Source organism: Sciurus vulgaris (genome assembly GCF_902686455.1).
Source record: "Sciurus vulgaris genome assembly, chromosome: 4".
Classification (NCBI taxonomy): Eukaryota; Metazoa; Chordata; class Mammalia; order Rodentia; family Sciuridae; genus Sciurus; species Sciurus vulgaris.
The window spans coordinates 83,197,819-83,221,304 of NC_136464.1; the positions used below are offsets into that span (position 1 = coordinate 83,197,819).

Sequence of the window (23,486 nt, forward strand, 5' to 3'; positions counted from 1 at the left end):
TGTTAAGGAAGTCTGATCCTAAGCCAACAAGGTGAAGATTTGGACCTACTTTTTCTTCTATAAGATGCAGGGTCTCTGGTCTGATTTCAAGGTCCTTAATCCATTGTGAGTTGAATTTTGTGCAGGGTGAGAGATAGGGGTTTAGTTTCAGTCTGTTGCATATGGATTTCCAGTTTTCCCAGCACCATTTGTTGAAGAGGCTATCTTTTCTCCATTGCATATTTTTGGCCCCTTTGTCTAGTATTAGAAAATTGTATTTATTTGGGTTTGTGTCCGTGTCCTCTATTCTGTACCATTGATCTACCTGTCTATTTTGGTGCCAATACCATGCTGTTTTTGTTACTATTGCTTTGTAGTATAGTTGAAGTTCTGGTATTGCGATACCCCCTGTTTCATTCTTCTTGTTAAGGATTGCTTTAGCTATTCTGGGTTTCTTATTCTTCCAGATGAATTTCATGATTGCTTGCTCTATTTCTGTGAGGTATGTCATTGGGATTTTAATTGGAATTGCATTGAATCTGTATAGCACTTTTGGTAGTATGGCCATTTTGACAATATTAATTCTGCCTATCCAAGAACATGGGAGATCTTTCCATCTTCTAAGGTCTTCCTTGCATGTTGATTTTATAGCCTGCTATTTTGCTGAATTCATTGATGAGGTCTAGAAGTTTTCTGGAGCAGGTTTTTGGATCCTCTAAATATAGAATCATGTCATCTGCAAATAGGGACAGCTTAAGTTCCTCTTTTCCTATTCATATCCCTTTCATTTCTTTAGTCTGTCTAATTGCTCTAGCTAGTATTTCAAGGGCAATGTTGTATAGAAGTGGGGAAAGAGGACATCCCTGTCTTGTTCCCGTTTTTAAAGGGAATACTTTCAGTTTTTCTCCATTAAGAATGAAGTTGGCCGTGGGCTTAGCATAAATAGCCTTTACAATGTTCAGGTATGTTCCTACTATCCCTATTTTTTCTAGTGTTTTAAGTATGAAGGGGTGTTGAATTTTGTCAAATGCTTTTTCTGTATCATTTGAAATAACCATATGATTCTTATCCTTAAGTCTATTGACATGATGGTGATTTTTTCACTTATGCTTAATTCCTTATTTATATCACAGATTGAACTTTCATGAATCAAATTGGTTAGTTTAGATTAAAAATAAGTGACACTTCATTCCCATTCAATAAATTCTCATACTCCTTTAGTGATATGGTTGGTTGTCTCTACAATGATTGACCACAAATAATGTGGCATCTTGTACAATCCAGCAGCCAACTGTATCACCACACCCAAATGACTTATTTGTCATGAAATCTTATCCTCAACATTCTAGTTACCCAGTTGAATTGAATAAATATTTGTGGTCTTCACAGTGTGTGTATTCACTTTGGCATTCTGGATGCAGATGAACTTGAAATCTATGTAAATAATAAGAAATATTAAAGTTTCATATAAATGTCATCCATGCCTACTAAATGTTATTTTCATCTTGTCCATTCATTAAAATTTAGGTTTACATTTCTATCCAACCTCAATAAATGTCCCATCTATTAAAAAAAAAAAAGAAAGGAAAGAAGGAAAAGGAGAAGAGTAGATAGGAGGGAAGAATAAAGAAAACACAAAAACCAAAATTCTGCTTACTCTATCCAACTTTCCATTTTGAAATTTATGTCTCAAAAAAGATCTCTGCTTAAGTTATGCTAGGTTAGGTTGGTTCTTTGGTCCACAGAAGAGCAGAATTACAGCCCCACAGGTCCAGTCAGTACTCTCTTGAGGGTGATTTTTCCAGTTGAATCATGAAGACCCTTGTTTTTTGGCAGATTTAATAACTAATATTCAAACCAGACAACTTTAATAATATATGCTCTGAAATATATTGTAATTTTTCACTTATCAATCATACCTCAATAAAGTTAGAGAATAAGTGAATGAATGAATGAATTATATATATGATAAACAAAAATTTAAAAATAATTTCAAGTTAAAATAATGTATACTTGGAGGATTTCCCAGGGCTATAAAACCACCGTAACTCTGTGGGAACATTCTCCATTCTTGATTTGGAGCTTAAGTATTAAGTATTCAACATTTAAATTTTTTAAAAAATTAGAAATAAAAAAAGATTAAATCTTCAAGATAGAAAGTGCATGTATGGTAATTACCCAGATTATTTGTATTAGAGAAAAGTTGTAAAGAATGGCATGTAGAAAGAGATTTGAGCTGGACATGGTGGTACACACCTGTGATCCCAGCAGTTTGGAAGACTGAGTCAGAAGGATCACAAATTCAAGGCCAGCCTGAGCAACTTAGTGAGACCCTGTCTCAAAATAAAAGGGCTGGGGACGTAGTTCAGTGTGGAATGCTTGCCCAGGACGCTCACGACCCTGGAATCAATCCCCAGTAAAACACACACAGACACACCCCCAGACACACCCCCAGACACACACACACACACACACACACACACACACACACACACACACACATGATCTTTGAAAAAGAAACTTCACTTTACAAGCATGAATGGTAAAGAAAATTCCCATCCTCAGTGTCAAGCTATCTGCATCAAATGAAAGTGTTGACAATGTAGATTTTAGAACCCACAAAGTCGGGGAAGCTGTGATGTTTCCCTTTTATCCCTTTAGGTGGATAAGTGGAAGGGACTGATCATTAAGGAGCATATAGGCAATCAGAGGCAATTTGAGACATTTTGAGGTAGAGCCAAACCAGTAAAGGAGAAGCATCTGGAATCCTCTTTTCTCCATCTGGCATAGAGGACAAAGAAGGTTTCGATTTTTTTTTTTTTTTTTTATTCACATGACCAGTTCGTTTTGCTGTTCTTTACATTTGTACTCTCTCCATAGATGCTGAGGGAAGTGTAGACTGTTCCAACTTGTGTATCTGCTCACATGAAAACTAGGCCCAGACCCACACAAGTCCACAAGTAATTCTTGAACAGTTCAACCATGTGGCTCCTGTGTATTCCTGATGGACTCTGCCTTATGTTCACTGGGCTTCCATCACCTGATAAGAACCAAACAGAGCTTGATAGTGTAGATTTGCATTAGCGTGCAAGGTTGCTGCATGATGATCCTGCATTATTGTGGTTGGAAGTATTTTCTCTCCCAAGTGGATGCATGGAAGTTTAAAAAGTGTCAGGGTCACTAATAGCTATTTGAAGCTTCTTCTATTTATTTAGATGAAATATCTTGCATCTACTATATAGTAGAAAGAATAGAGAATTGATAGTAGTCTTCACAGTCTGTTTTGAATCTATATACAATCGTACACTATCAGCATGTGTTGTCAGCAAAATGCAGTAAAATAAAGAGTTGCACAATGACCTTAATGTGTGGTCAATGAAGGTCGAAGCCGGCCTTTCAGGTTAATCCTGTTTTGATATTTTTCTTTTTTTAATCCCAGTCTTCCCCTTAGGAGCTAGCTATTTGGCTGGACTGGCTGGATATTGGTGCAGGAGTCTTTTTCATCTGCGTGTGTGAAAGCAGTCAGGGGGTATGTGATTAAACCTGGTTAGGCAGTATGATTAGACCATGCTGTCACCCAGTTGTACTTGCAGAGCTAAGCTATGTTTCTCAGGCTTTCATTCCAGCCTCCTAATACTGCTTCTGTGTCCCTAGGAAGCAGCTCACATGTGCCCATTACAGGTCTCATTCACTATGTGACTCACCAAGCACAGTCAGGATTCAGGATAGCTGCTGTGTTTTTGAATTCTAGATTATTTGCTTAGGCTGTTTTTGAGCTTTAGAGAAATGAAATCACACTATAATCACACTGTGCTCTTCTGTGACCATCTTCTTTCAACATTGTGTCTGTAAGACTCACCTCTAAAGGTGTATCTAACTCTTCTTTGTTCTTTCTTATTGTCATGTTGGATTTCATTGTGTAAATACCATGATTTATTCACCCAGTCTACTGTTGATTGACAGTTAGATGTCTGAATATTTATAACAACCCTGTGATTTAGGTGCTATTCTTCCAGTCATTTTGCAGATGGGGAGACTGAGGCTATGAGTGCTTCCTGAGAAACATTCAGGTGGAAGCTACAGGTTTACAAAAAAGGTATAGTTTTTTTTTAAAGGTCAACTTCCTAGGCTTCTATCAAGAAGTCAGTACTAGGAAGTTTATGGGAGGCCAGATTTTGGCCTCTCCTTGGATAGAGATGGAGGCATATGAATAGAGTAATATACTCTCAAAATCCCCTAGTAGAATTATATTGTTATATTGTGTATTGTGTGCATGCACAAATATGTAAAAACAAATCCCATCAGTATACAATTATAAATCACCAATAAAAAAAAAACTGGGAAAAATCCATTAGTAGTAGGTTATAAGATGTCCTGCTTTCACCTCTCTCCCTGACCATCTTAGATACTGCCAAAGTTTGTCAGATCTGCTAATGGATATTGGCTTTTGGAATGATGATGAAAGTACACAGGAGGTCTCCAGCCAGATATTCTTCAGTCCAAGAATGCAAATCATGCACCTTGTTTCCTGCTTTGAAAAATAAGAAATAACTTGGGCAGATTTTCAGTCTGGATGGAAGAATTTTTTTATGCTGACATGAGTGGTTGTGTATGTATGCATCGATAGGGCAATATCTTTGTTTTTCTAAGAACATTTTATAAAAGTTAAGTGTGCAAGCTGTCTTCTGTAGAACTTTGTCCTTTTCTTTCACATATTCCTTTCGCCTATGAAATCCATGAGCTATGCAAGCCAGGAGAAGAATGGCTGATTTCCAAATTAAAAAAAAAAACAAAACACTTTTACTCATTGGTTGATAAAGGGGGAGTGTGCAGGCTGTTTAAAACATCTAAATCCTGTCATTCTGGAATCTGAAATTGCCTTCTCTCTCTCACCTCCACCAAGGTCCTCCTCACCTCCCACATACCTTCTCCCGGATTCTGTACCCCATTGACCAACTCCTAATCAATGAACCAGCTCACAGCTAATTTCAAGGTAATGTGTGAAAGCTGAATGATCTTGATACAGGGTATTAGATAGAAGAATTATCTAAACTATAAAATCATGATGTCTGTAGTTTCACAACTGGTTTTGGAACTGTGAATTCTAGAGGTGGCACATATTGTTTTGTCACAATGCTATCGTTTATAGCAGTGATATAGCAGTGAAAAATAAACCATCCCCTCTGATCAACACCAGAGAAGAGGGATATTCCTTTGAAAAGATTTCGTAAAGAACAAGTCAAAGAGATACCTGCAGTGTTCAGATGATTTATGCATGTAATAAATGCAAGGTTAGGGGTTATTTGCTGAGAAGTAAACCCTTATTAGAATTCCAGATAAAAAATATAGTAAGTCCAGTTAAATTTGAATTTCAGACAAATAATATTTTTTGTATACTTATGTCCCAAATATTGCATGAGACATACTGTATTTTTATTTGTTGAATCTGGCAACTCTGGCTAGGTTTTCAACACAATTAATATTTGCTGAGTACTTCCGGCATGATTACATTCAGCAGTAACCTCAGGAGCCCCAGGCTTTGTGTGTGTTTCTTAATCCATCATATTCACAGACTCCAGAATAGTGTTTGGTGTACAGTTGGTGCTTGATAAATATTTTTTTTGAAAAATTTAATCAAAGGAATAAAAGAATTATGAAATATAATATTCTTTTAACCTAGGTAGGAATGTGAGCTATCATATATACAGAGGTAATGTGACTAATATGATCTAATTTTTGATTTCAGCTGATTTATTTATTCAATAGATTAGGAAAAGAATTCAGATACTAAATTGGTTACTCCCACTTCAAAAAGAAGGGTTAATTAAACTGGGGATTGAACAATGGTCTGATCTGAATTCAATGCAATATTTTAAAATTTTTTATTTAAATTGTCCTCCTAGACATAACATTGCCTGCCTTCTTTTTCATATACACTTTTATTCTATAGTTCTTATCAAGTAAGTTGTGTCTTTAATACTCTTATTTCTGACAGGTTGAATTTGATTGAGTAGAAATGGATGGGCACTAACTGGTCAGCTATAACCTGGAGCTTTACTATCAAGTAAAACTTATTGGTTTGATCTAGATTTTCCTTCTAAGGAGTTTCTAACTCATTATAACACTTTCATCTATAATAGTCTTAAATACAAAGGCTAGTTAATATATAATATTTGTGTAGTATAAAACCTAGGCATATAGAATTTATCATTGTTAGAGTTTATTATTTTTCAAAATATAAAGAAAAAACAAATAAATTTGACATAATTAAACTCCTCAAATCTCAGGATTGTAAGACCTTAAGTATATCATTTATAATTGAGATCATGTAATCTCTTTCTCCTTCAGAGGAAAAGTCTGAAGAACTATACAAGTTTCTGAAGAACAAAACTCTAAACACTCTTTCTTATCTAGACATTTTTAGCCTTTCTTATTTAGACTATCTTTCTTTCTTGCTTGAAGTGATACACATATTCAATCTCACTAAAATTGGAATCCCAATTGAAAGAAAAGATTGAAAATTTTGGCTATGTTTTTTAAAAAAATATAAAAACAGTGTGTCAAGGAACACCATAAGCAAAGTCATAAAGAACACATTCACAAAGTTAAGGGATAAATAACCGATGGGAAGGGCTGGGGTTGTAGATCAGTGGTAGAGGGTTTGCAAGTGTAAAGCACTGGGTTCGAGCCTCAGCACCACATAAAAATAAATTTAAAAATAAAGACATTGTGTCCATCTACAACTAATATATATATATATATTATATATATATAATATATATACACTCATCTGATGGGAAGATTACCCAATATATCTATATAGCAAAAGAAAATAAAGGAGGAAATACAAACCATCTTAAACCTAATAAAAAGTGTACAACAACACTTAAAACAAATCTGAACTAAAAATGTCATTTGAAAATTATTTTCATCCATCAGATTGGCAGAAATTCAAAAGTCTTTATAATGTATTCTGTGTATGTCCCCAATAGCAGTGGGGACCTGGAATGTCCATGTTTTGCTGGTGGGAATATAGTTTTGTATAATCTTCCAATTTGGCAATTTGGTTCTATCAATATTACAAAGCTCCTACAGGCAGATTAATAATCCCAATTCTAGGAATTAATCCTACATATATATTTTCATGTGTGAGAAATTATGTTTGAAGTTATTAACTGATGCATTGTTTGTAATAGTGAAGGACTGGAAATCATCCAACTATCCATCAAAAAGGAAGCAGTAAAATATTTTATTATATATCCATTCAGTGGAACATTATGCAAGGTCAGAATGAATAAGAAAACTCTCTGAACTCTACAAGGAAAGAGCTGGAAAAGCAAAGTGTAGAAAGTGTGGAAAGGAAAAATAAACAATAAATACATGTTTTTAAATTTCTATTTACATAAAGAAACTGTCAGGACATATAAGAAACTCACAGAAGTGGTTATCTGTTTCCATCAGAGGAGAGGAGAATAGTCCATGTGCAGCCTCGGGAGGGATCCGGGGTAGAAATGCCCAGGAAATATCCAGGAGCCATGTCAAAGTAGATGGAGTGGGGAGTCATGGGATAAGCAAGGTACATGTTTTCTAAAACCCAAACTTTTTCCTTTGGGAAAATGAAATAAAACTTGCTTCCTTCAGGAATCACTGATACACTCTTGTGCTTTGTCTGCCAGCCCCAAGACATCTTCTAAGGAGGCCTTGGTGACTTCTAATAATTTGTTCCCTATGGTCTCATTTAGAAACTGGGCTTTTAAGATCCCCAAAGGACTGCTCAATTTGTAATCAGAAGACTGGGACTCAAGACCCTAAGCGACCAGCTATGTGAACTCAGACAAAAAACTTAACATCTTTGAATCTTAGTTCTTCTGCTGTGAAATGGACAAGATGAGGCATGTCAGATACCACTGTGTTTAGTGAGGCTCAGGCATGGCTTTGGAAACTGTATTTCCCTGGTAAGGTGCTGACCACCTTCCATTCTTGGGCATACTTTAGTCAATAGAAATAACTGCCAGTGGGTGAGAGGGCTATGCATGTTTTGCTCTGTGCGGTGTTAGAAATAGCAGGGCATTGGGAGGTGTCACATAGGAAAATAAAGGACAATATCCCAATTTTTGAGGGAAATCATTAAATTTCTTTCTACACTACATCTCTCATGACCTGAAAATCCTGAGCAGAGGGAAGCACTAGGGCGGCCTAAATTTTAACTAATATCCTTAACTTAATTATTATTCTTATTATAATTCTCTTATTGGCAATAATAACTTATAATTATCACTAACAGTAACTATTTTTCTTCTTCAAGCTAATACTTACTGAGGGCTTAACTGGTGCTGTTTTATGTACATCTTCTCATTTAATCTTCCTAAAAGCCTGGTAGGCAGTAATTACTGTTAAATCCATTGTATACATGAATTGAGAGGTTAAATAATTTGCTCCAAAGCACACAGGTGGCTGCTGGTGGAATGGATGCCCAAACAGTCCCTGTGAACTTGGTTCTTACGTTCTTAACTTTTGTATCATTCTGCTTCTTTAAGGAAATGTAATTCCAATAGAGGGAGGTAGGTGGGGGTGCGGGTAGGAACAAGAATCTTTCTACACAGTGATGTTATAAATGTTATTGAACTCATCTTATGGTACTAAGTAAGGACCCCAAATCTGTAACCCAGCTGAGACTTGTGAACATTTCTCCCACTCTTAGGACCCAATCCTACCACCATGGCACCCATTTTCTTCCAGGACCATCATAGCACCAGGCCTCCCATCTGTGAACCATGACATTCAGTTAACCAAATGTATGAAATATCATGAGCATGACAATTACTGTGAGTGAAAGCATTTAACATTCATTCGGTAAATTTTTAGCTCCTATGATATTCCAGGCACATGGATTCAAAGGTAAATGTAACTAGAGCATCCTCTATAAAGTCCCTGTGTGGGAAACAAATGGTATGTCAGCAAAAAACATAGTTACCTTAGGCTCTTTTAGATTGCTTAGTGTTCCCTAAATTTGCTTAAGCATTAAAAGTCTCTGAAGCACTGTAAAAGACAACAACACCAGCATCAAAACTCTCTACATCCAGGCCTGGTGCACACCTGTAATCCTAGTGGTCTGGAAGCTGAGGCAGGAGGATTGAAAGTTCAATGCCAGCCTTAGCAACTTTGAGAGGCCCTAAGCAACTTAGTGAGACCCTGTCTCAAAATTCAAAAAAACAGACAAACAAACAAACAAAAAACATAAAAAGGGCCTGGAATTTTGCTCAGTGGTTAAGCACCTCTGGGTTCAATCCTCGGCACACGAACAAACAATAAAACAAAAACAAAACAACGCAATAAAAAATGCTTTAGTGTCTTGGGACTGAACCTCAGACCAACTGAATTAGAATATCTTGGGAGTGCTCTGGGAATCTTGTATTTCCAACAAGTGTCCCAGGAGAGTCTTTCAATCAGATAAGCTGGGGAACTAAGCTCTCAGTCCAAATGGCATCCTGTAGGGTCAGAGAAAGAAGTCACTAAGTGTGTCTGTGTGATGGGAAATTAACCAAAGTCTCACAGCAGTGTGTAGACCACACCTTAACGAGTGAGTAAGCAAACAAGTAGAGAAGAAGGACATTCCAATCTAGAAGCATGAAAGGAATGGCTTGATCTGGGTAGGAGCATGGGATTTGTGTGATGGTCAAGAAGGGTGGTAAAGCAGAAAAAACTGGCCATGGTCCCAACGTGAAGTCTGTGGACATTACCTTAAAAGTCACAGGGACTACTACAGGATATGACACCAGGGAAGAGACAGGGAATCCTGTTTGCAGGGTGTCAGGTAGGCTCCTGAAAACAACTGGCTGATTAACAGTAGTGGGATGGTTTTAGCTAAGTTTGACAGGATTTAGTGATAGGTTTTTTTTGTTGTTGTTGTTTTGTTTTGTTTTATTTAATGAGGGAGAGGACAGTAGAATGACTCCTTGATCAGATAGTGGAAAGAAGTGTGAGTCATTGCCCAGTAGTAAGGAATCTGGGAAGAGGAGCAAGGAATGATGACAAGAAGATGAATTCCATCTTGATCATACTGTTTCAGTGGCTCTGGGGACCATAACTACTAGACATTTGGATATTTGCCAATAAAGAGTTGGAATTCATAGCATAACAATGGTAGGCCAAGCCTTGGGAGCAGATGGGAATCACTAAGGGGGTCCAGGGGAAGTTCTGCTGAGAGAGAACTAATGAGAACCCCATTATAAAAGTGAGCTGTATGCTCTCTTACCCTCTTGTCTTCCACCATAAATAATGCAGTAAGAGGGTTCTTACCAGATGCTGGCACCTTGATACTGGGCTTGCCAGCCTCCAGAACTGTGAGAAAGAAATTTCTTCTTTTTATAAATTACCCAGTTGGTAGTATTTTGTTATAGCAGCAAGAAACAGACTGAGACGGTGCCTGAGCAGAGTGAGCAACATTCACATTGAATCAGCTTTTTGATGTAGACTTTTCAGAATGACTTCAAGCCATTTCAATATGGAGGACTCTTTTAGTGTATAATATATATTTTTATTTGACTATTTTTGGATTGTTAATTTGTATTTATGGGAGGAAAAGCAGTGAAATAATCTACTTGAGGAGGTGCTCAGAGAGTGTGTGGCTCATTTGACATATTTAAGCAGTGTGAAATAAGTGTCCAATTCAATTGTTCTCTTGGATTTAGGCATTAGCTTTGATTTTAGTGCTAACAAATGCTGAATTAATTCTCATAGAGTATGGAGAACTCAACAGAATCATAACCACAATCATACATAGTTCTTTGAAACAGATTTCAAAGACTATTTAACAAATGCATTTGTGAGTGGGAGTTCTGTTCTTTTTAACATTTGGAGTGTGTTGGCTGTGTTCTGTAGTGAGATCTGTGAGAAGATAGATTACAGCAGGTCTTACTTTAAGACTTTAGTACACAACATAACAGGAGCTATAACTGAAATTTGGAACATGTCATTCTATTGAGTATTGCTATTAAAGCCTATGAGCTGATGGAGATTAAAGTTTAAGTATATCCACATCAGGCAATCAATCAACAAAATATTTATTAAGCTTCTATTACTCATTCAACAAACATGTGCTAATGCCTAATAAAGTCTATTACTCCACATTTGCCACCTCTTTTTAATCCTTATAACAATTAGCAAGAATCAAATTAGAATACCACAGTTTTACAAGACGTAGAGGTTAGGCTGAACTTGTTGTAGGTTCTAGTGGAGCTATCCTGCTTTAAAATCCCATTCAATTCCTCTGAGCCTGGGCCTTTAAGGAAGTCAAAACGGTGGCTCTTACAATGCAGGTTTACATTGAAGTCTCAAACACAAGATTTAAATCTGTAAATCTATAAAATGTAAGGCATTCATCCAAAACATTAGGAAAGTGCCACAGAATGTAATATAATAGGTGTTCAGGGAAGAGGCATCCAAGAAGGCCTATAAGTTTGTATTGCATGAAGAATAGGCAATATATGGAGAGTTAAGGACATGGAGACCCTTCCAGGTGAATTAAACTGAATTAAAAAAAAAAAAGTGCAAAGTTGTATTCAGGAAATTGTGACTAGATCGACTGCCTACAACAGAAGTTCTGCATCTGAGAGCAGAAAATGTATTTTATAAGGGCAAATGAAGCCTGCAGCAGAGGCCCTTCAATCCAAGCTAAAGAAGTAGGACTTTATTCTGTGGCTAATAGAAAGCCATTTAAACTTTTGAATATAAAAATAACATGATTTAAAAAGTGACGTAGAATATTAACCTGACTATCAGTTGTGGAGATCAGTCAAGAGGCTCTGGGATGAGGGGAAAAGGAGCTTGAGGAGACCCAGAAAGAGCAGGGTTCACGGGGAATTGTGTCCGGGAATAAGGTCCAGAAAGTCAGGCCAGATCAAGGGAGATGTTTACAGCAGTGGAGGGCAGTGCAGCCAAAAGGAGCCTGCAGAGTGTGGTCAAGAATATCCAACCCTGGAGGCTAGGGTTGGAGCAGCTTTTCACAGCTTCAGGTGGATCTGAGACGTGAAATATGGCCAGTCGTAGTCCATTTACGATGCTATCATAAAATACCATCAACTGGGTGGCTCATAAACAACAGAAATCCTTCCTCACACCTCTGGAAAATAAGAAGTCTAAAATCAAGTCTCCAGCAGATCTGGTGTCTGGTGAAGGCACCCTTCTAACTAGGGCAGACGAAGGGCCAGGCCACTCTGTGGGCCCCTTTATAAGGGTGCTTATCCCATTCACAAGGGTTCCACTTTCAAGATCAGATTATTTCTCAAAGGCCCCACCTAATAATCGTCATGTTAGCCACTAGGTTTTGGGGAAAGACACAAAATTTCAGACCATAGCAGCCTATAAATGAAGAATAAGCTGAGGGAACTCAGAACAGGTTCTACTGCAGAGCATAGCAGAGATTGAGGTAACTGGATTAGGACAGAGGCAGAGCATCATCAGGAGGTCTGAACACTAAAGTGGAAGTCCTGGGGACCAAGGCATGAAAGGTCTAAGAGTGGAAATTGAAAGAAAGATCTTATATGAGAGACATGAAGAAAGCATAGATATGACTTGTGGATAATTAGAGTGGGAGGGAGGCAGTGGGTCCCAAGCCCCTCATGGTCATTTTAGGAATAAGTTCCAAAGGTTATTTTGGAAAATAGTTACTTGGGCCTTGGAAAAGTTTTGTCATTAAGAACTTCTTTCAATAGGAAAGGTGTTTAAAATAGTCTAATGCATCAGGAATATTGCAACCCTAGTGTAACCCTGAAATCAAAACTTCCTCTGGCTTCACTATCTTTCCTCCTGCTTCTCAGCACAAGTGTGAGCTATCTCCATCCAGAGCACTGAAGACGGCTTTTAGGTTCAGATGTAAAGATTGTGAGTGTCTGTCAGGGTATACCCTTTCAGCCTTTCTCTTTAAAAAAAAAAAAAAAAAAAAAAAAAAAAAGGATATATATATATATATATATATATATATATATAATTTTGTGTAATAGTGAGATTCATTGTGACATTCGGACATGCACACTGCAAAATTTGGTCAATTTCCAGGTCCTGGGATGTAAACTCCACACACTATCCACCCCCAACTTCCAGCTATGTTCTTCCCCATCTTGGGTTCCAATTGTAGAACAGAATGTAATTTCAGAATGATTTGTTCCAAAAATATCTACTCTTTTACCTGCTTCTCTTCTGCTGTCCTATTTCCTAAAACCAAAATGTAGCCCTTTTGAGTTTCTCTACATGCCCCCCACCAAGAAGTTCCAGATCTCTCTCTTTTTCTCCTTTCTCTTTATTTACTTTGATCCCTGTATATGGAAAAATTAAGGGTAACATGTGTCATAATAGGAGGTCTAGGGATGTAGACAAGGCCAGATGAAGATGATTAATCTGTTTTGGAAGGACAAAAGGGACTCTAAAGAAGGTGCTGCTAGGTGTCATATGTTTTCTCTCAAACCCAGATCTCATTTGTAATATTTTAAGTGTTGTCCATACACATTGTGGATATGTCCACACTTGTTTTATGTGTGCCCCACTGTTAAATCTGTCCATTTGTTTTTCTGTACCCTTCTGCTTTCTTTACTCTCTGATGTGATTATGAAAGGGTTTCTCGTATAACTCTTAATCCTTAAATTAGAAGTAAAATAAAGAACTCAGCTATCTTAAGAAACATGATCAGGAAGGATAAAGAATCTAGTAGTGCAGAAGCTAAAGTGATTATGAAATGCTTAGGTTTTCATGATTTTGTTTATTGCAAAATTTTAGGGAAATGTACTTTTAAAAACTTAAACCCTTAGGTTTTAGAGAGAAATTGAGGAGAAGATGCAGAGTTCCCATATACCCTTACACCTCTTTTACCCTATCAATTATTTTTACCTTAGTGTGGCCCAGTTTTACAATTAATGAACCAAAGATACATCATCAGGAAGGAGAAGGGAGGTACTGAGGAACAAAAGTGACCAAATTATATTGTTATATTGTGTGCATGTACAAATATGTAACAAGGAATCCCACTAGAATGTGTGAGTATAATGTGCCAAAAAAGTTTTTTTTAAAACCCAAAGATACATCATTATTAGCTGAAGTCTACATTTTCTTCAGGTTTCCTTAATTTTTACCTCATTATTTTTCTGCCCAAGGAACCCATTCCCTATCACATTTAGTTTTGTCGTTAGTCTCCTCTTATCTGTGACAGTTTCTCAGACTTTCCTCTTTTTTTCTTTTTTGAATTTATTTATTTATTTTTACATTTTAAAAAAATTGTTCTTTTTAGTGTATTCTGCCATATTATAAATACATGGAGTATAACTTCCCATTTTTGAGGTTGGACATGATGTGGAGTTACACTGGTCGTATATTCATACATGAACATAGGAAAGTATGTCTAATTCATTCTACTCTTTCCCATGCCCATCCTCCCTTCCCTTCATTCCCTTTTGTCTAATCCAAAGTACTCTATTCTTCCCTACCCGCCCCCCTTTATTGTTAGTTAATATCCACATATCAGAGAACATTTGGCCTTTGATTTTTTGGGATTGGCTTATTTCACTTAGCATGACCAGTTCCATCTATTTACCAGCAAATACAATAATTTCATTTCTTTTTATGATTGAGTAATATATACCACATTTTCTTTATGCATTCCTCTGTTGAAGGGCATCTAGGTTGGTTCCATAGTTTAGCTACTGTGAATTGAGCTGCTATAAACATTGATGTGGCTGTGTCACCATAGTATGCTGATTTTAAGTCCTTTGGGTATATGTCGAGGAATGGGATAGCTGGGTCAAATGGTGGTTCCATTCTGAGTTTTCTAAGGAATCTCCATACTGCTTTCCAGAGTGGTTGTACCAATTTTCAGTCCTACCAGCAATGTATGAGCATACCCTTTTCCCTACATCCTTGTCAACATTTACGGTTGTTTGTATTCTTGAAAATTGCCATTCTGACTGGGGTGAGATGAAATCTTACAGTAGTTTTGATTTGCATTTCTTTAATTACTAGAGATGCTGAACATTTATTCATCTATTTTTTGATCTCTAGTGTTTCTTCTTCTGTGAAGTACATGTTCAGTTCCTTTGCCCATTTATTGATTGGATTATTTGTGGGGTTTTTTTGTTGTTAGGTTTTCTGAGTTCTTTGTATATCCTGGAGATTAATGCTGTATCTGAGGTGCAGGTGGCAAAGATTTTCTCTCATTCTGTAGGCTCTCTCTTCATGTTCTTGATTTGTTTCTTTTGCTGTGAAGTAGCTTTTTAGTTTGATTCCATCCCATTTATTGATTCTTGATTTTACTTCTTGTGCTTTAAGAGTCTTGTTAAGGAAATCAGTTCTGAAGCTGACATGGTAGAAATTTGGGCCTACTTTTTCTTTTATTAGGCACAGGGTCTCTGTTCTAGTGCCTAAGTCCCTGATCCACTTTGAGTTCAGTTGTGTGCAGGGTGAGAGATAGGGGTTTAATTTCATTCTACTACATAAGAATTTCCAGTTTTCCCAGCACCATTTGTTGAAGAGGCTCTTTTCTCCAATGTATGTTTTTGGGGCCTTTATCTAGTATGAGATAACTGTGTTTATGTGGGTTTGTGTCTTATAATCTGTTCCATCGGTCTCAGACTTTCCTTGTTTTTTATTATTTTGATAGTTTTGTGGAGTGCTGACCAGGTACTTCATAAGATGCCCCTCAGAGTTTGCACGATATCTTCTTCATCCATTAGATTGGAAAGTGATTATGTCAAAGGGGAAGATCAGGCCAACTTGAGGCTTTGACCCAGTCAACCCAGCATGCATCTTGGCAGACTACAACTCCTAGCAATTGTCCTGATGTGGTGCTGGCCTTGCTCTGTCCCTCAATGATGAAGAGAGTTGTGAGAGAGTACCTGTGATCATTCTATCCTGCACAGTGCCTATTCTGTGGAGATGAAGTTCTGGCCAAGTCAGACAGAGACCCTTGACCCTCAGGACACCTAGAAGCAGCAGCACACCTGTGCTTTAGAAGTGGGCAGTGGACAGAGTGTGTCACAGTCTGTCCCTGGTTTGTACCAGCTGGAAACTGGAACCAGACAGAGGTGCTTCAAGTGAGTTTACCAAGTGGCTGCAGGCCAAAGAAAATTAGTTAGATTCCAGGGCCTCTGAGCAGAACCAATATAGGACATATGGCTATAAGTCAAAGTAGAGGATGCAACCAAAGTTCCCCAGTGTCCCTTTCTGCTGAGTTCTGTATCTGGAAAGGCTGGAGGCGGGTTGTTTTCCAACCAATGGAAATTCCACTGTCCCCTCCCTTCCAGATGATGTCTTGTTTGCAACTGTCATACAGACCTCTGAGTTGATATCTAGTGTGCCATAAAGAATCTGGAACACCATACATAATTCCAAGAGTAGAGGGTCTCCTTTACTTTCCTTGGCAAAAGTGCAAATGATGCTTACAAAGTGAATTTGCCATCCAGGATTTTTCAACAATATATATGTTTCTCAGATGCTTTGGAGGAAAAATCAAACACCATAAAAAGCCACATGGAATTTTCAAAATGATCTTTATTTTTTTAAAGATGCCCGCCTCATTCATTTTTCCATAGGACTCAAATTCTTATCCATTTGATATCAGTCTGTGATTTATTTCCTAGTGGTGAATTTGAAAAGTTGAATCAACTCAGTTGTGGTGTATTTTTGTAATTGTTCTCTCATTCATAGCATTATTTATTTAGCAGAACATTCCTTGGTAGGAATTGTTGACAGTGATAGGTATTTGTCTTAAAGAAAATTTATATCCATCCTAAAACTTACTTTAGAGTTCATAATTTTAATTTATAAATTCCAAATTTGGACAATTTTTGTATTGTCCAATAACTGTTTTAGCAAATGCTTCAATTTGTTCTTCTCAGAAAGTTGTCAATTCTTTTGTCTTCATTATCACATCTACTACACTACCTTATGTGGTTGTTTCCTTTGTAACTCAAGAATAGCTTAACACAAAGTGTAACCCTGGAGATTTGGTGGTTTCAGGGAGGTTAAGTTTAGCAGGATAAGTAGTGATATAATTTGGATCTGAAATGCCTGCCAAAGGCCCATGTGCTAAAGGCTTGGTCCCCAACCAGTGGCACTGTTGGGAGGTGGTGGAACCTTTCACAGGTGAAACCTAGTTGGAGGAAGTGAAGTCATTGTGGGCATGCCCTTGATAGGGATAATACTGGGACCCTGGCCCTCCCCACCTCCTTCCTGGCCTCATAAAGTAAATATACCTCTTCCACCAGGTGCTCCTGCCATGATGTGCTGTGATGCCACACACCCAAAGCCCACAGGGTCAAGCAACCATGGACTAAAACCTCTGAAACCATGAACTAAAATAAAACTTTCCTCCACGTTAGTTGATTATTTTGGATATTTTGTTGCAGTGATGGAAAGCTGACTAACACAGTTAATAAATACATTTTATTGTGAAAAGTATGTTCACAGAATTGGATTTAGCATGCTCAGTGCTCAGCATTCTTTATCCATAATCTGTCTTTACACAGAAGACTTTAGAACCATATTTTCTTCAAAATAGACTTCCTTTCAAAGTGTTTTCAAATTTAGTGACACTTCTCTTAAAACTTCCATCTTGCTGGGTGTAGTAGTGTTTACCTGTAATCCCAGTGACTCAGGAGGCTGAGGCAGGAGAATTGCAAGTTCAAAGCCAGCCTCAGCAACATAGTAAGGCCCTAAGCAACTTAGTGAAACCGTGTCTAAAAAAAATTTTAAAAGGGCTGGGGACATGGTTTAGTAGTTAAATGTCCCTGGGTTCAATCCCTAGTACCAAAAACAAACAAACAAACAAACAAAAAACTCCACTCTCCTCTCTATTAATAACAACCTTAAACCTTACATGTTTAGTGGGTAGTAATTACCTCTAAGTTGAGTAAAATGACCCTCTTGATATTTTGCTGCCATTAATAGTCTTCACTAATATTGTTAGGATGTAGGAGGTGACACAACAAACTCAGACTCTGCAGATGCAAAGTGAGTGCCTTGCTTTGGAGAATATATGAAAGAGAGAACCCCACTCTTGATCAGTTTCTAAAAACTGTTGCATCTTCCCCATACATTTTTTGTCTGGATGAAGTAACCATCACGATCAAGTATAATGGCGTATATTTGAAAAGTGATCAGTGTAGAGTTCACCACACATCACTAGACATTTCAGAGGGACTGGTTGTCTTGAAGGTTTGTTCTCAAAGTGTTGGTGTTATTAGGTGACTGGTTTGTTGTCCGTTTTTGGTTTGGCAATTTTCCTGTTGGTCATAACTTACCTCATGACTGCTTGTGTCCACATATCTGTGATCCCTTGGGCATCAAGAATCTTATCATTTTGGTCTCATAGATTTCTGGTTGAGAAAGGCTGTGTATTTTTAAAACAGATTTGTTTTCAAATTGAATAATGAAAAATCAGAATATCGAGACAGAATGGAAAGTAATTACCTTAAATTAGCCAACCCTCAAAGTGATTATTATTCCTATTACAATTTTGTCCTTGATTTCCAGACTTTTTTCTACATAGCCTTGTGCATATAAGTACTTACTCTTTTAGATGGGGATTAATGTTAACTTACCTTGTAAACTGTTTTCCCACTTGGGTTTATATCAAGATGTATTTTTAGGTCAATAAATATAGATGTTCATGGTCATCCTATGGATATGCTATAATCTAGTTAATTGATGGACATGTTTATTGTTTCCAATTTCACGATTTTAGATAATACTGCTATGAACATCTTGGATAACCACTCCCTTTTCTATATTATGATGTTGGGCTTCTTTGAGAATCAAAGAGTCTAGCAAAGAAAATCTCAATGAATCATTGCATGTTCTCAACAAAAGTTGCATAATTTTATTTCAATGGGAGAATGTGTTTAGAATAAACTAAAATTGAGAAGTTTTAAAGATGAATGAGTTTTTCAATCTTCAAGATTTAAAAGCATATTATAAAATGACAACTATCAGAACCATATGTATTTCCACTAAAGCAGAAAACTTCTTTATTATAAATACATAAAGGATTACGGGTGTAACTCAGGAGTAGAACATTTGCCTGGCATGGGTGAGGTCTTGGGCTCACTCCCCAGAACTGCAAAAAATACATAGGAATTCTGAAATAAATTCAAAAAATATTAAAAGACATTCAAAGTAAAAGAAAATGAGCTGTAATACGATATATTTGCAATCACTAGAAAAGACATAAAACTGATCAATTTTGCAAAAAATTAAGCAGGATGTGGTGGTGCACACCAGCAATACCAGTGACTCAGGAGGCTGAGACAGGAGGATTACAATTTCAAGACCAACCTCAGCAATGTAGCAAGGCTCTCAGCAAATTTGCAAGACCCTGTCTCAAAATAAAAAGTAAAAAAATGGATTGGGGGTAATGCTCAGTGGTAGAGCGTCCCTGGGTTCAATACCCAGTACAAAAAACAACCCCACAAAAGTCACAAGTAACTTGTTACAGGGAAAAACTGCATATTTGTAGAAGTAACTAAATGAATACAAATCAACCTGATTTGGCAAAAATGCAAACACAGCAAAGTAGTAAGGCTATTTAGAAAAATGTAAAAAAGTATAAAATAAGATTGATAACTTGTTGTCTCCCTGAACAAAGAACTGGCTATATATAATGAGACTTGTACAATGGTTCATGATTCTTAATTCGCATTTACTTTGCATTACACATCCTTAGGAACAAATCTGAAAGGGGAAAAATTATTGAAATATTTGCAGCTACTCATATTAAGTAATGAAAATTAAGTGAGAAAGAGTTTTTAATTCTTTACATTTTATTTAGTATCAAAAGTCTTAATATGCAGTATCTCATTTAATGCTCAACAAGGAACTGTGACACAGATCAGAGAGCTGAGGCTGGAACACTAGGAGTTCCGTCTAGGCAGAAGGAAGACCTGGACATAAACCTGCCTGTGTCTTCTAGCTTCCACGTGTGACCTCCTTCACAACCCTGATTCTAAGCAGTAGTTTTCAGATCTGTAAATGTATCACAAAGCCCAGGCTCCCTAGCTCCCAGGTTTTGTTCAAAAAAATGAGATAATATATGTGAAAATGTAGCTTCTACTATGGACTTGATAGGGCAATAGTTGAGGTTGCTTTTTTCTGAAAATGGATCTTGAAATGAATCTTCAAACTGCACACTGAGAGATGGGGAAGATTGGAACACTTTTAAAAAACAAGGGAACAGTGAAAGCACAGTGCAACAGCAGTGAGGCCCAAGTTCAAAGAGACCAAAGTGGCTCTAATTAGAGAAGTAAAGTGGGTTTGTTTGCACCATGAGGAAAGCGGCAGGGTATAGAGAGAATTCAAATGTACTTGCTCATTTTTACTAAAGATATGCACAACCCAAAACACAAAAGCAAAAGCAAAAATCCTTTGCCCGTTGAAAAACTCACCCTGACATGTGGTGTCCAGCTTCCTTATTCCCTCAGGGCTCTTTCACAACAGGCCTTACTGTGATATGCCTTGCCTCATCCCACCACAAAGCCATCTGAAGTCTTTCCCCCAGATTGTTCTTTTCAAGGCCCACAGACTAAAGACTGAGGCTTTCTGCTGACCTGCCTCACCCTGAGTTCCAAAAGCCACTTTGGCACTCTCCTTTCTGCATGGGTGGGAGCGGAGGGTGACAGCAGCAGAGAAACTTATGAAACCCTGGGCTGGGTGACATAGCCCAGACACTACTGAGCTGGAGGCTGACCTGGGGCAAAGGCCATTCTCCTTTCTGGTAACAAAGTGTTCATAACTCCAAGACAGCTAGAACAAGGGCAGTAAGTTTAGGGTGGAAGGAGGAGGCTTCAAACTGGTGCATCTCAGCATGGGTACATCCTGGCTGGACTTAAGTCGTCAGAGCAGCAACGATAACAGTGACATTGTATGTGTGTATATATGTGTGTGTGCACATGTGTGAGAAAGAGACTCTTTCCCCCCATACAAAGTCCTGTCCACTGTCTGATTTGCTCATGAGCCCACCTCCCTCGAATTCCCTCAAAGAGAACCCAAGTCCTTAGAACCCTTATAACTCCGGACGATTTAGACCTAAATTACCATTATTTCTCCAGATTAAATGCTCTCTGGTACTTGTTAGATTCTACATCCTATTGCGTGTCTGGTATTTTCTTTGCCATTTCACACAAACAAATAAATAAGATAATTATTTAAAACTTTCAGCAATCCCGGGGAGAAAGTATTGTTATCCTTATTTTTCAGAAAAGAAATGGGGATCAGGGATGTTAATCACTCGTCTCTGATCAATCAAGTACCTCAGGAGGCTGTGGAGCAGGCACAATTCCAAATTTGCTTGATTTCAAAACCCATGCTCATGCTGCTCCTGTGCAGGCAGACAGGGGAGAGACTTGGAAGAAGGATTTTTGCGACATTTTTCTTGGGCACCCAGTAGAAGCATGTGGTTTCTACTCTTGTGGTTTCTGGGCTACTTACTGCTGAGTGACAGTGTTAGACAAAGTGCTGCGGATGTCTGGGTGCTCCTAGGACCGTGCAGGAGGCAGGCATTTTTTTTTTTCCCTTCAACATGTGTTTTATTTTCTGTAGAGAATCCTTTTTTCTGACAGCTACTTTTTTTCCAAAGCTTAGAACACCATATGCTTTTTAGAGGAGTGTAAGGCTTTCAGCAAGGAAAAGAAAAGTTTTTGGCTGCCCTGCCCCTTTGCAGTTCAAATATCATTCAAAACATCTGCTTCTATTTTATTAGTTTGCCTTTTGCAAAACATCAAGGGTAATTTTGAAATAAATAAAAAGCAAAATATCTTGCTAAACCAAAAGACCCCAGAAAGGTGACCTGAAAATATTTTAATTGTTTAAACATTGCTGAGGTAATTGAAATTTGTACTAAAACCCATGATGAAGATGTGACTATTACACTACATTAGAATAGTTCCTTTTGGTGAATTGCAAACTATTTTTAAAAACCAAAAAGCTTGTTAGGATGGCATTTAATAAAATCATAACAGAGTTTTCACAGATTAGCAGAGCCTGGGTTTATTCTGGATCACCACTTGTCTGGAGAAAAAAACATCAAAAGAGAAAAAAAGGAATCTAATTTCTGCAAACAAATTCAACCTTGATGGTGTTCACGTGCACAGGTGGGCAGTAGCACAATAGTCTAATAGTCTAACATACCAAGTTCAGGATCCAAGTCCTTTTCTATAAATGCAGTCATGTTGAACAAGTTATTCTACTATTAGAAATCTTATTATGTTTTTTTGTTTGTTTGCTTTTATGATGGCTCTTTTTTGTGCATGTGGTAAAATTTATACACTATGAAATACACATCTTCAGCATACTTGCAATGGGTTCTAACAAATGCTACTGCCCATGTGCCTCAAATCCTTACCAAGACATAACACACTACCTTCATACCACATGTAACTGCTGTTCTGACTTGGGTTCATTTTCCATTGACTTGAGGTAAATGGAATCATATGTATGTAGTTCTTCTGTAAAGCTTTATTGGCTCAGCATAATGTTTTCCATTTATTATCATCTCTATTGCCTGTATTAGCAGTCCATTCCTTTTGATTGTTGGATAGTATTCCATTCTGAATCTTTTACAGTTTGGGGTTGAATTTTTGTTTTTTATATTTGGAGGGAGTTTTGGAGTATCTATTATTTTTTATTGCTGGACAATTGACTATTTTCAGTCTTTAGCCAAATAAAGTTGTTAAGAACATTCTTGCACAAGTCTTTTTATGGAAATATATTTTCATTTCTCATGAGAAAATCATAGGGGAGGTAAATTTTTAGTTCTGTAAGAAACTGTCAGGTATAATTACAGGATGGTTGTACCCCTTTACACCCCCCACCATCAACATATGAGGACATGCCCTAGCTGCCATTAAATGTCATCAGTGGCATCTCATTTTAGTTTTAATTTGCCTTTCTCTGATGACCAACAACATGGAGCACTTCATGGATGCTTCTTAGCCAAATGTATATCTTTCTATGTGGAATGATTGTTCAATTCTTTCCCCATGTTTAAAAACTGGATTGTCAGTTGGTTGTGATGGCACATGACTATAATCCCAGTTACTTGGGAGGCTGAGGCAGGAGGATCACAAGTTCAAGGCCAGCCTCAGTAATTTAGTGAGACCCTGTCTCTAAATAAAATATTAAAAAGGACTGGGATGTGGTTCAGTGGTTAAGTACCCCTGAGTTCAATCCTTGGTACCAAAAAAAAAAAAAAAGGAGTATCCTTATTATTGAGTCGCGCGTGTGTGTGTGCGCGCGCGTGCACGTGCTTCCCCCACCCCTAGGGACTGAGTATTTGATCATCCAAAATGATGCTGGGGACTCAGCTTTACTCAGTACTACATTCCCAGCTCCCATGGTTGCCCCTGGCATATAGTAGGAGATTAATAAGCATTTCCTGAATCATTGAATGAATAAATGAACCCACTTTGAGACCTTATATTCAGATACAACGTTCTTGAATTTAATGGTATTAGGGAAAAATGGCACAAGGA

The 23,486-nt window shown here is 37.5% G+C and overlaps 1 protein-coding gene across 2 annotated transcripts in view; it reads left to right on the plus strand.

Annotated features, from left to right (window-relative positions):
* PAPSS2 (3'-phosphoadenosine 5'-phosphosulfate synthase 2) overlaps positions 1–23,486 on the plus strand; it is an 84,531-nt gene that overhangs the window by 25,128 nt on the left and 35,917 nt on the right. The window contains exon 3 of one of the 2 annotated variants that reach the window (XM_079138306.1): positions 4,883–4,972. The exons of the other annotated variant lie outside the window; for it this stretch is intronic. Within the exon in view, the coding sequence (XP_078994432.1) occupies positions 4,946–4,972 (27 nt within the window). The 5' untranslated portion in view covers positions 4,883–4,945. The remainder of the gene's footprint in view (positions 1–4,882; positions 4,973–23,486) is intronic. 2 annotated transcript variants of the gene reach the window in all.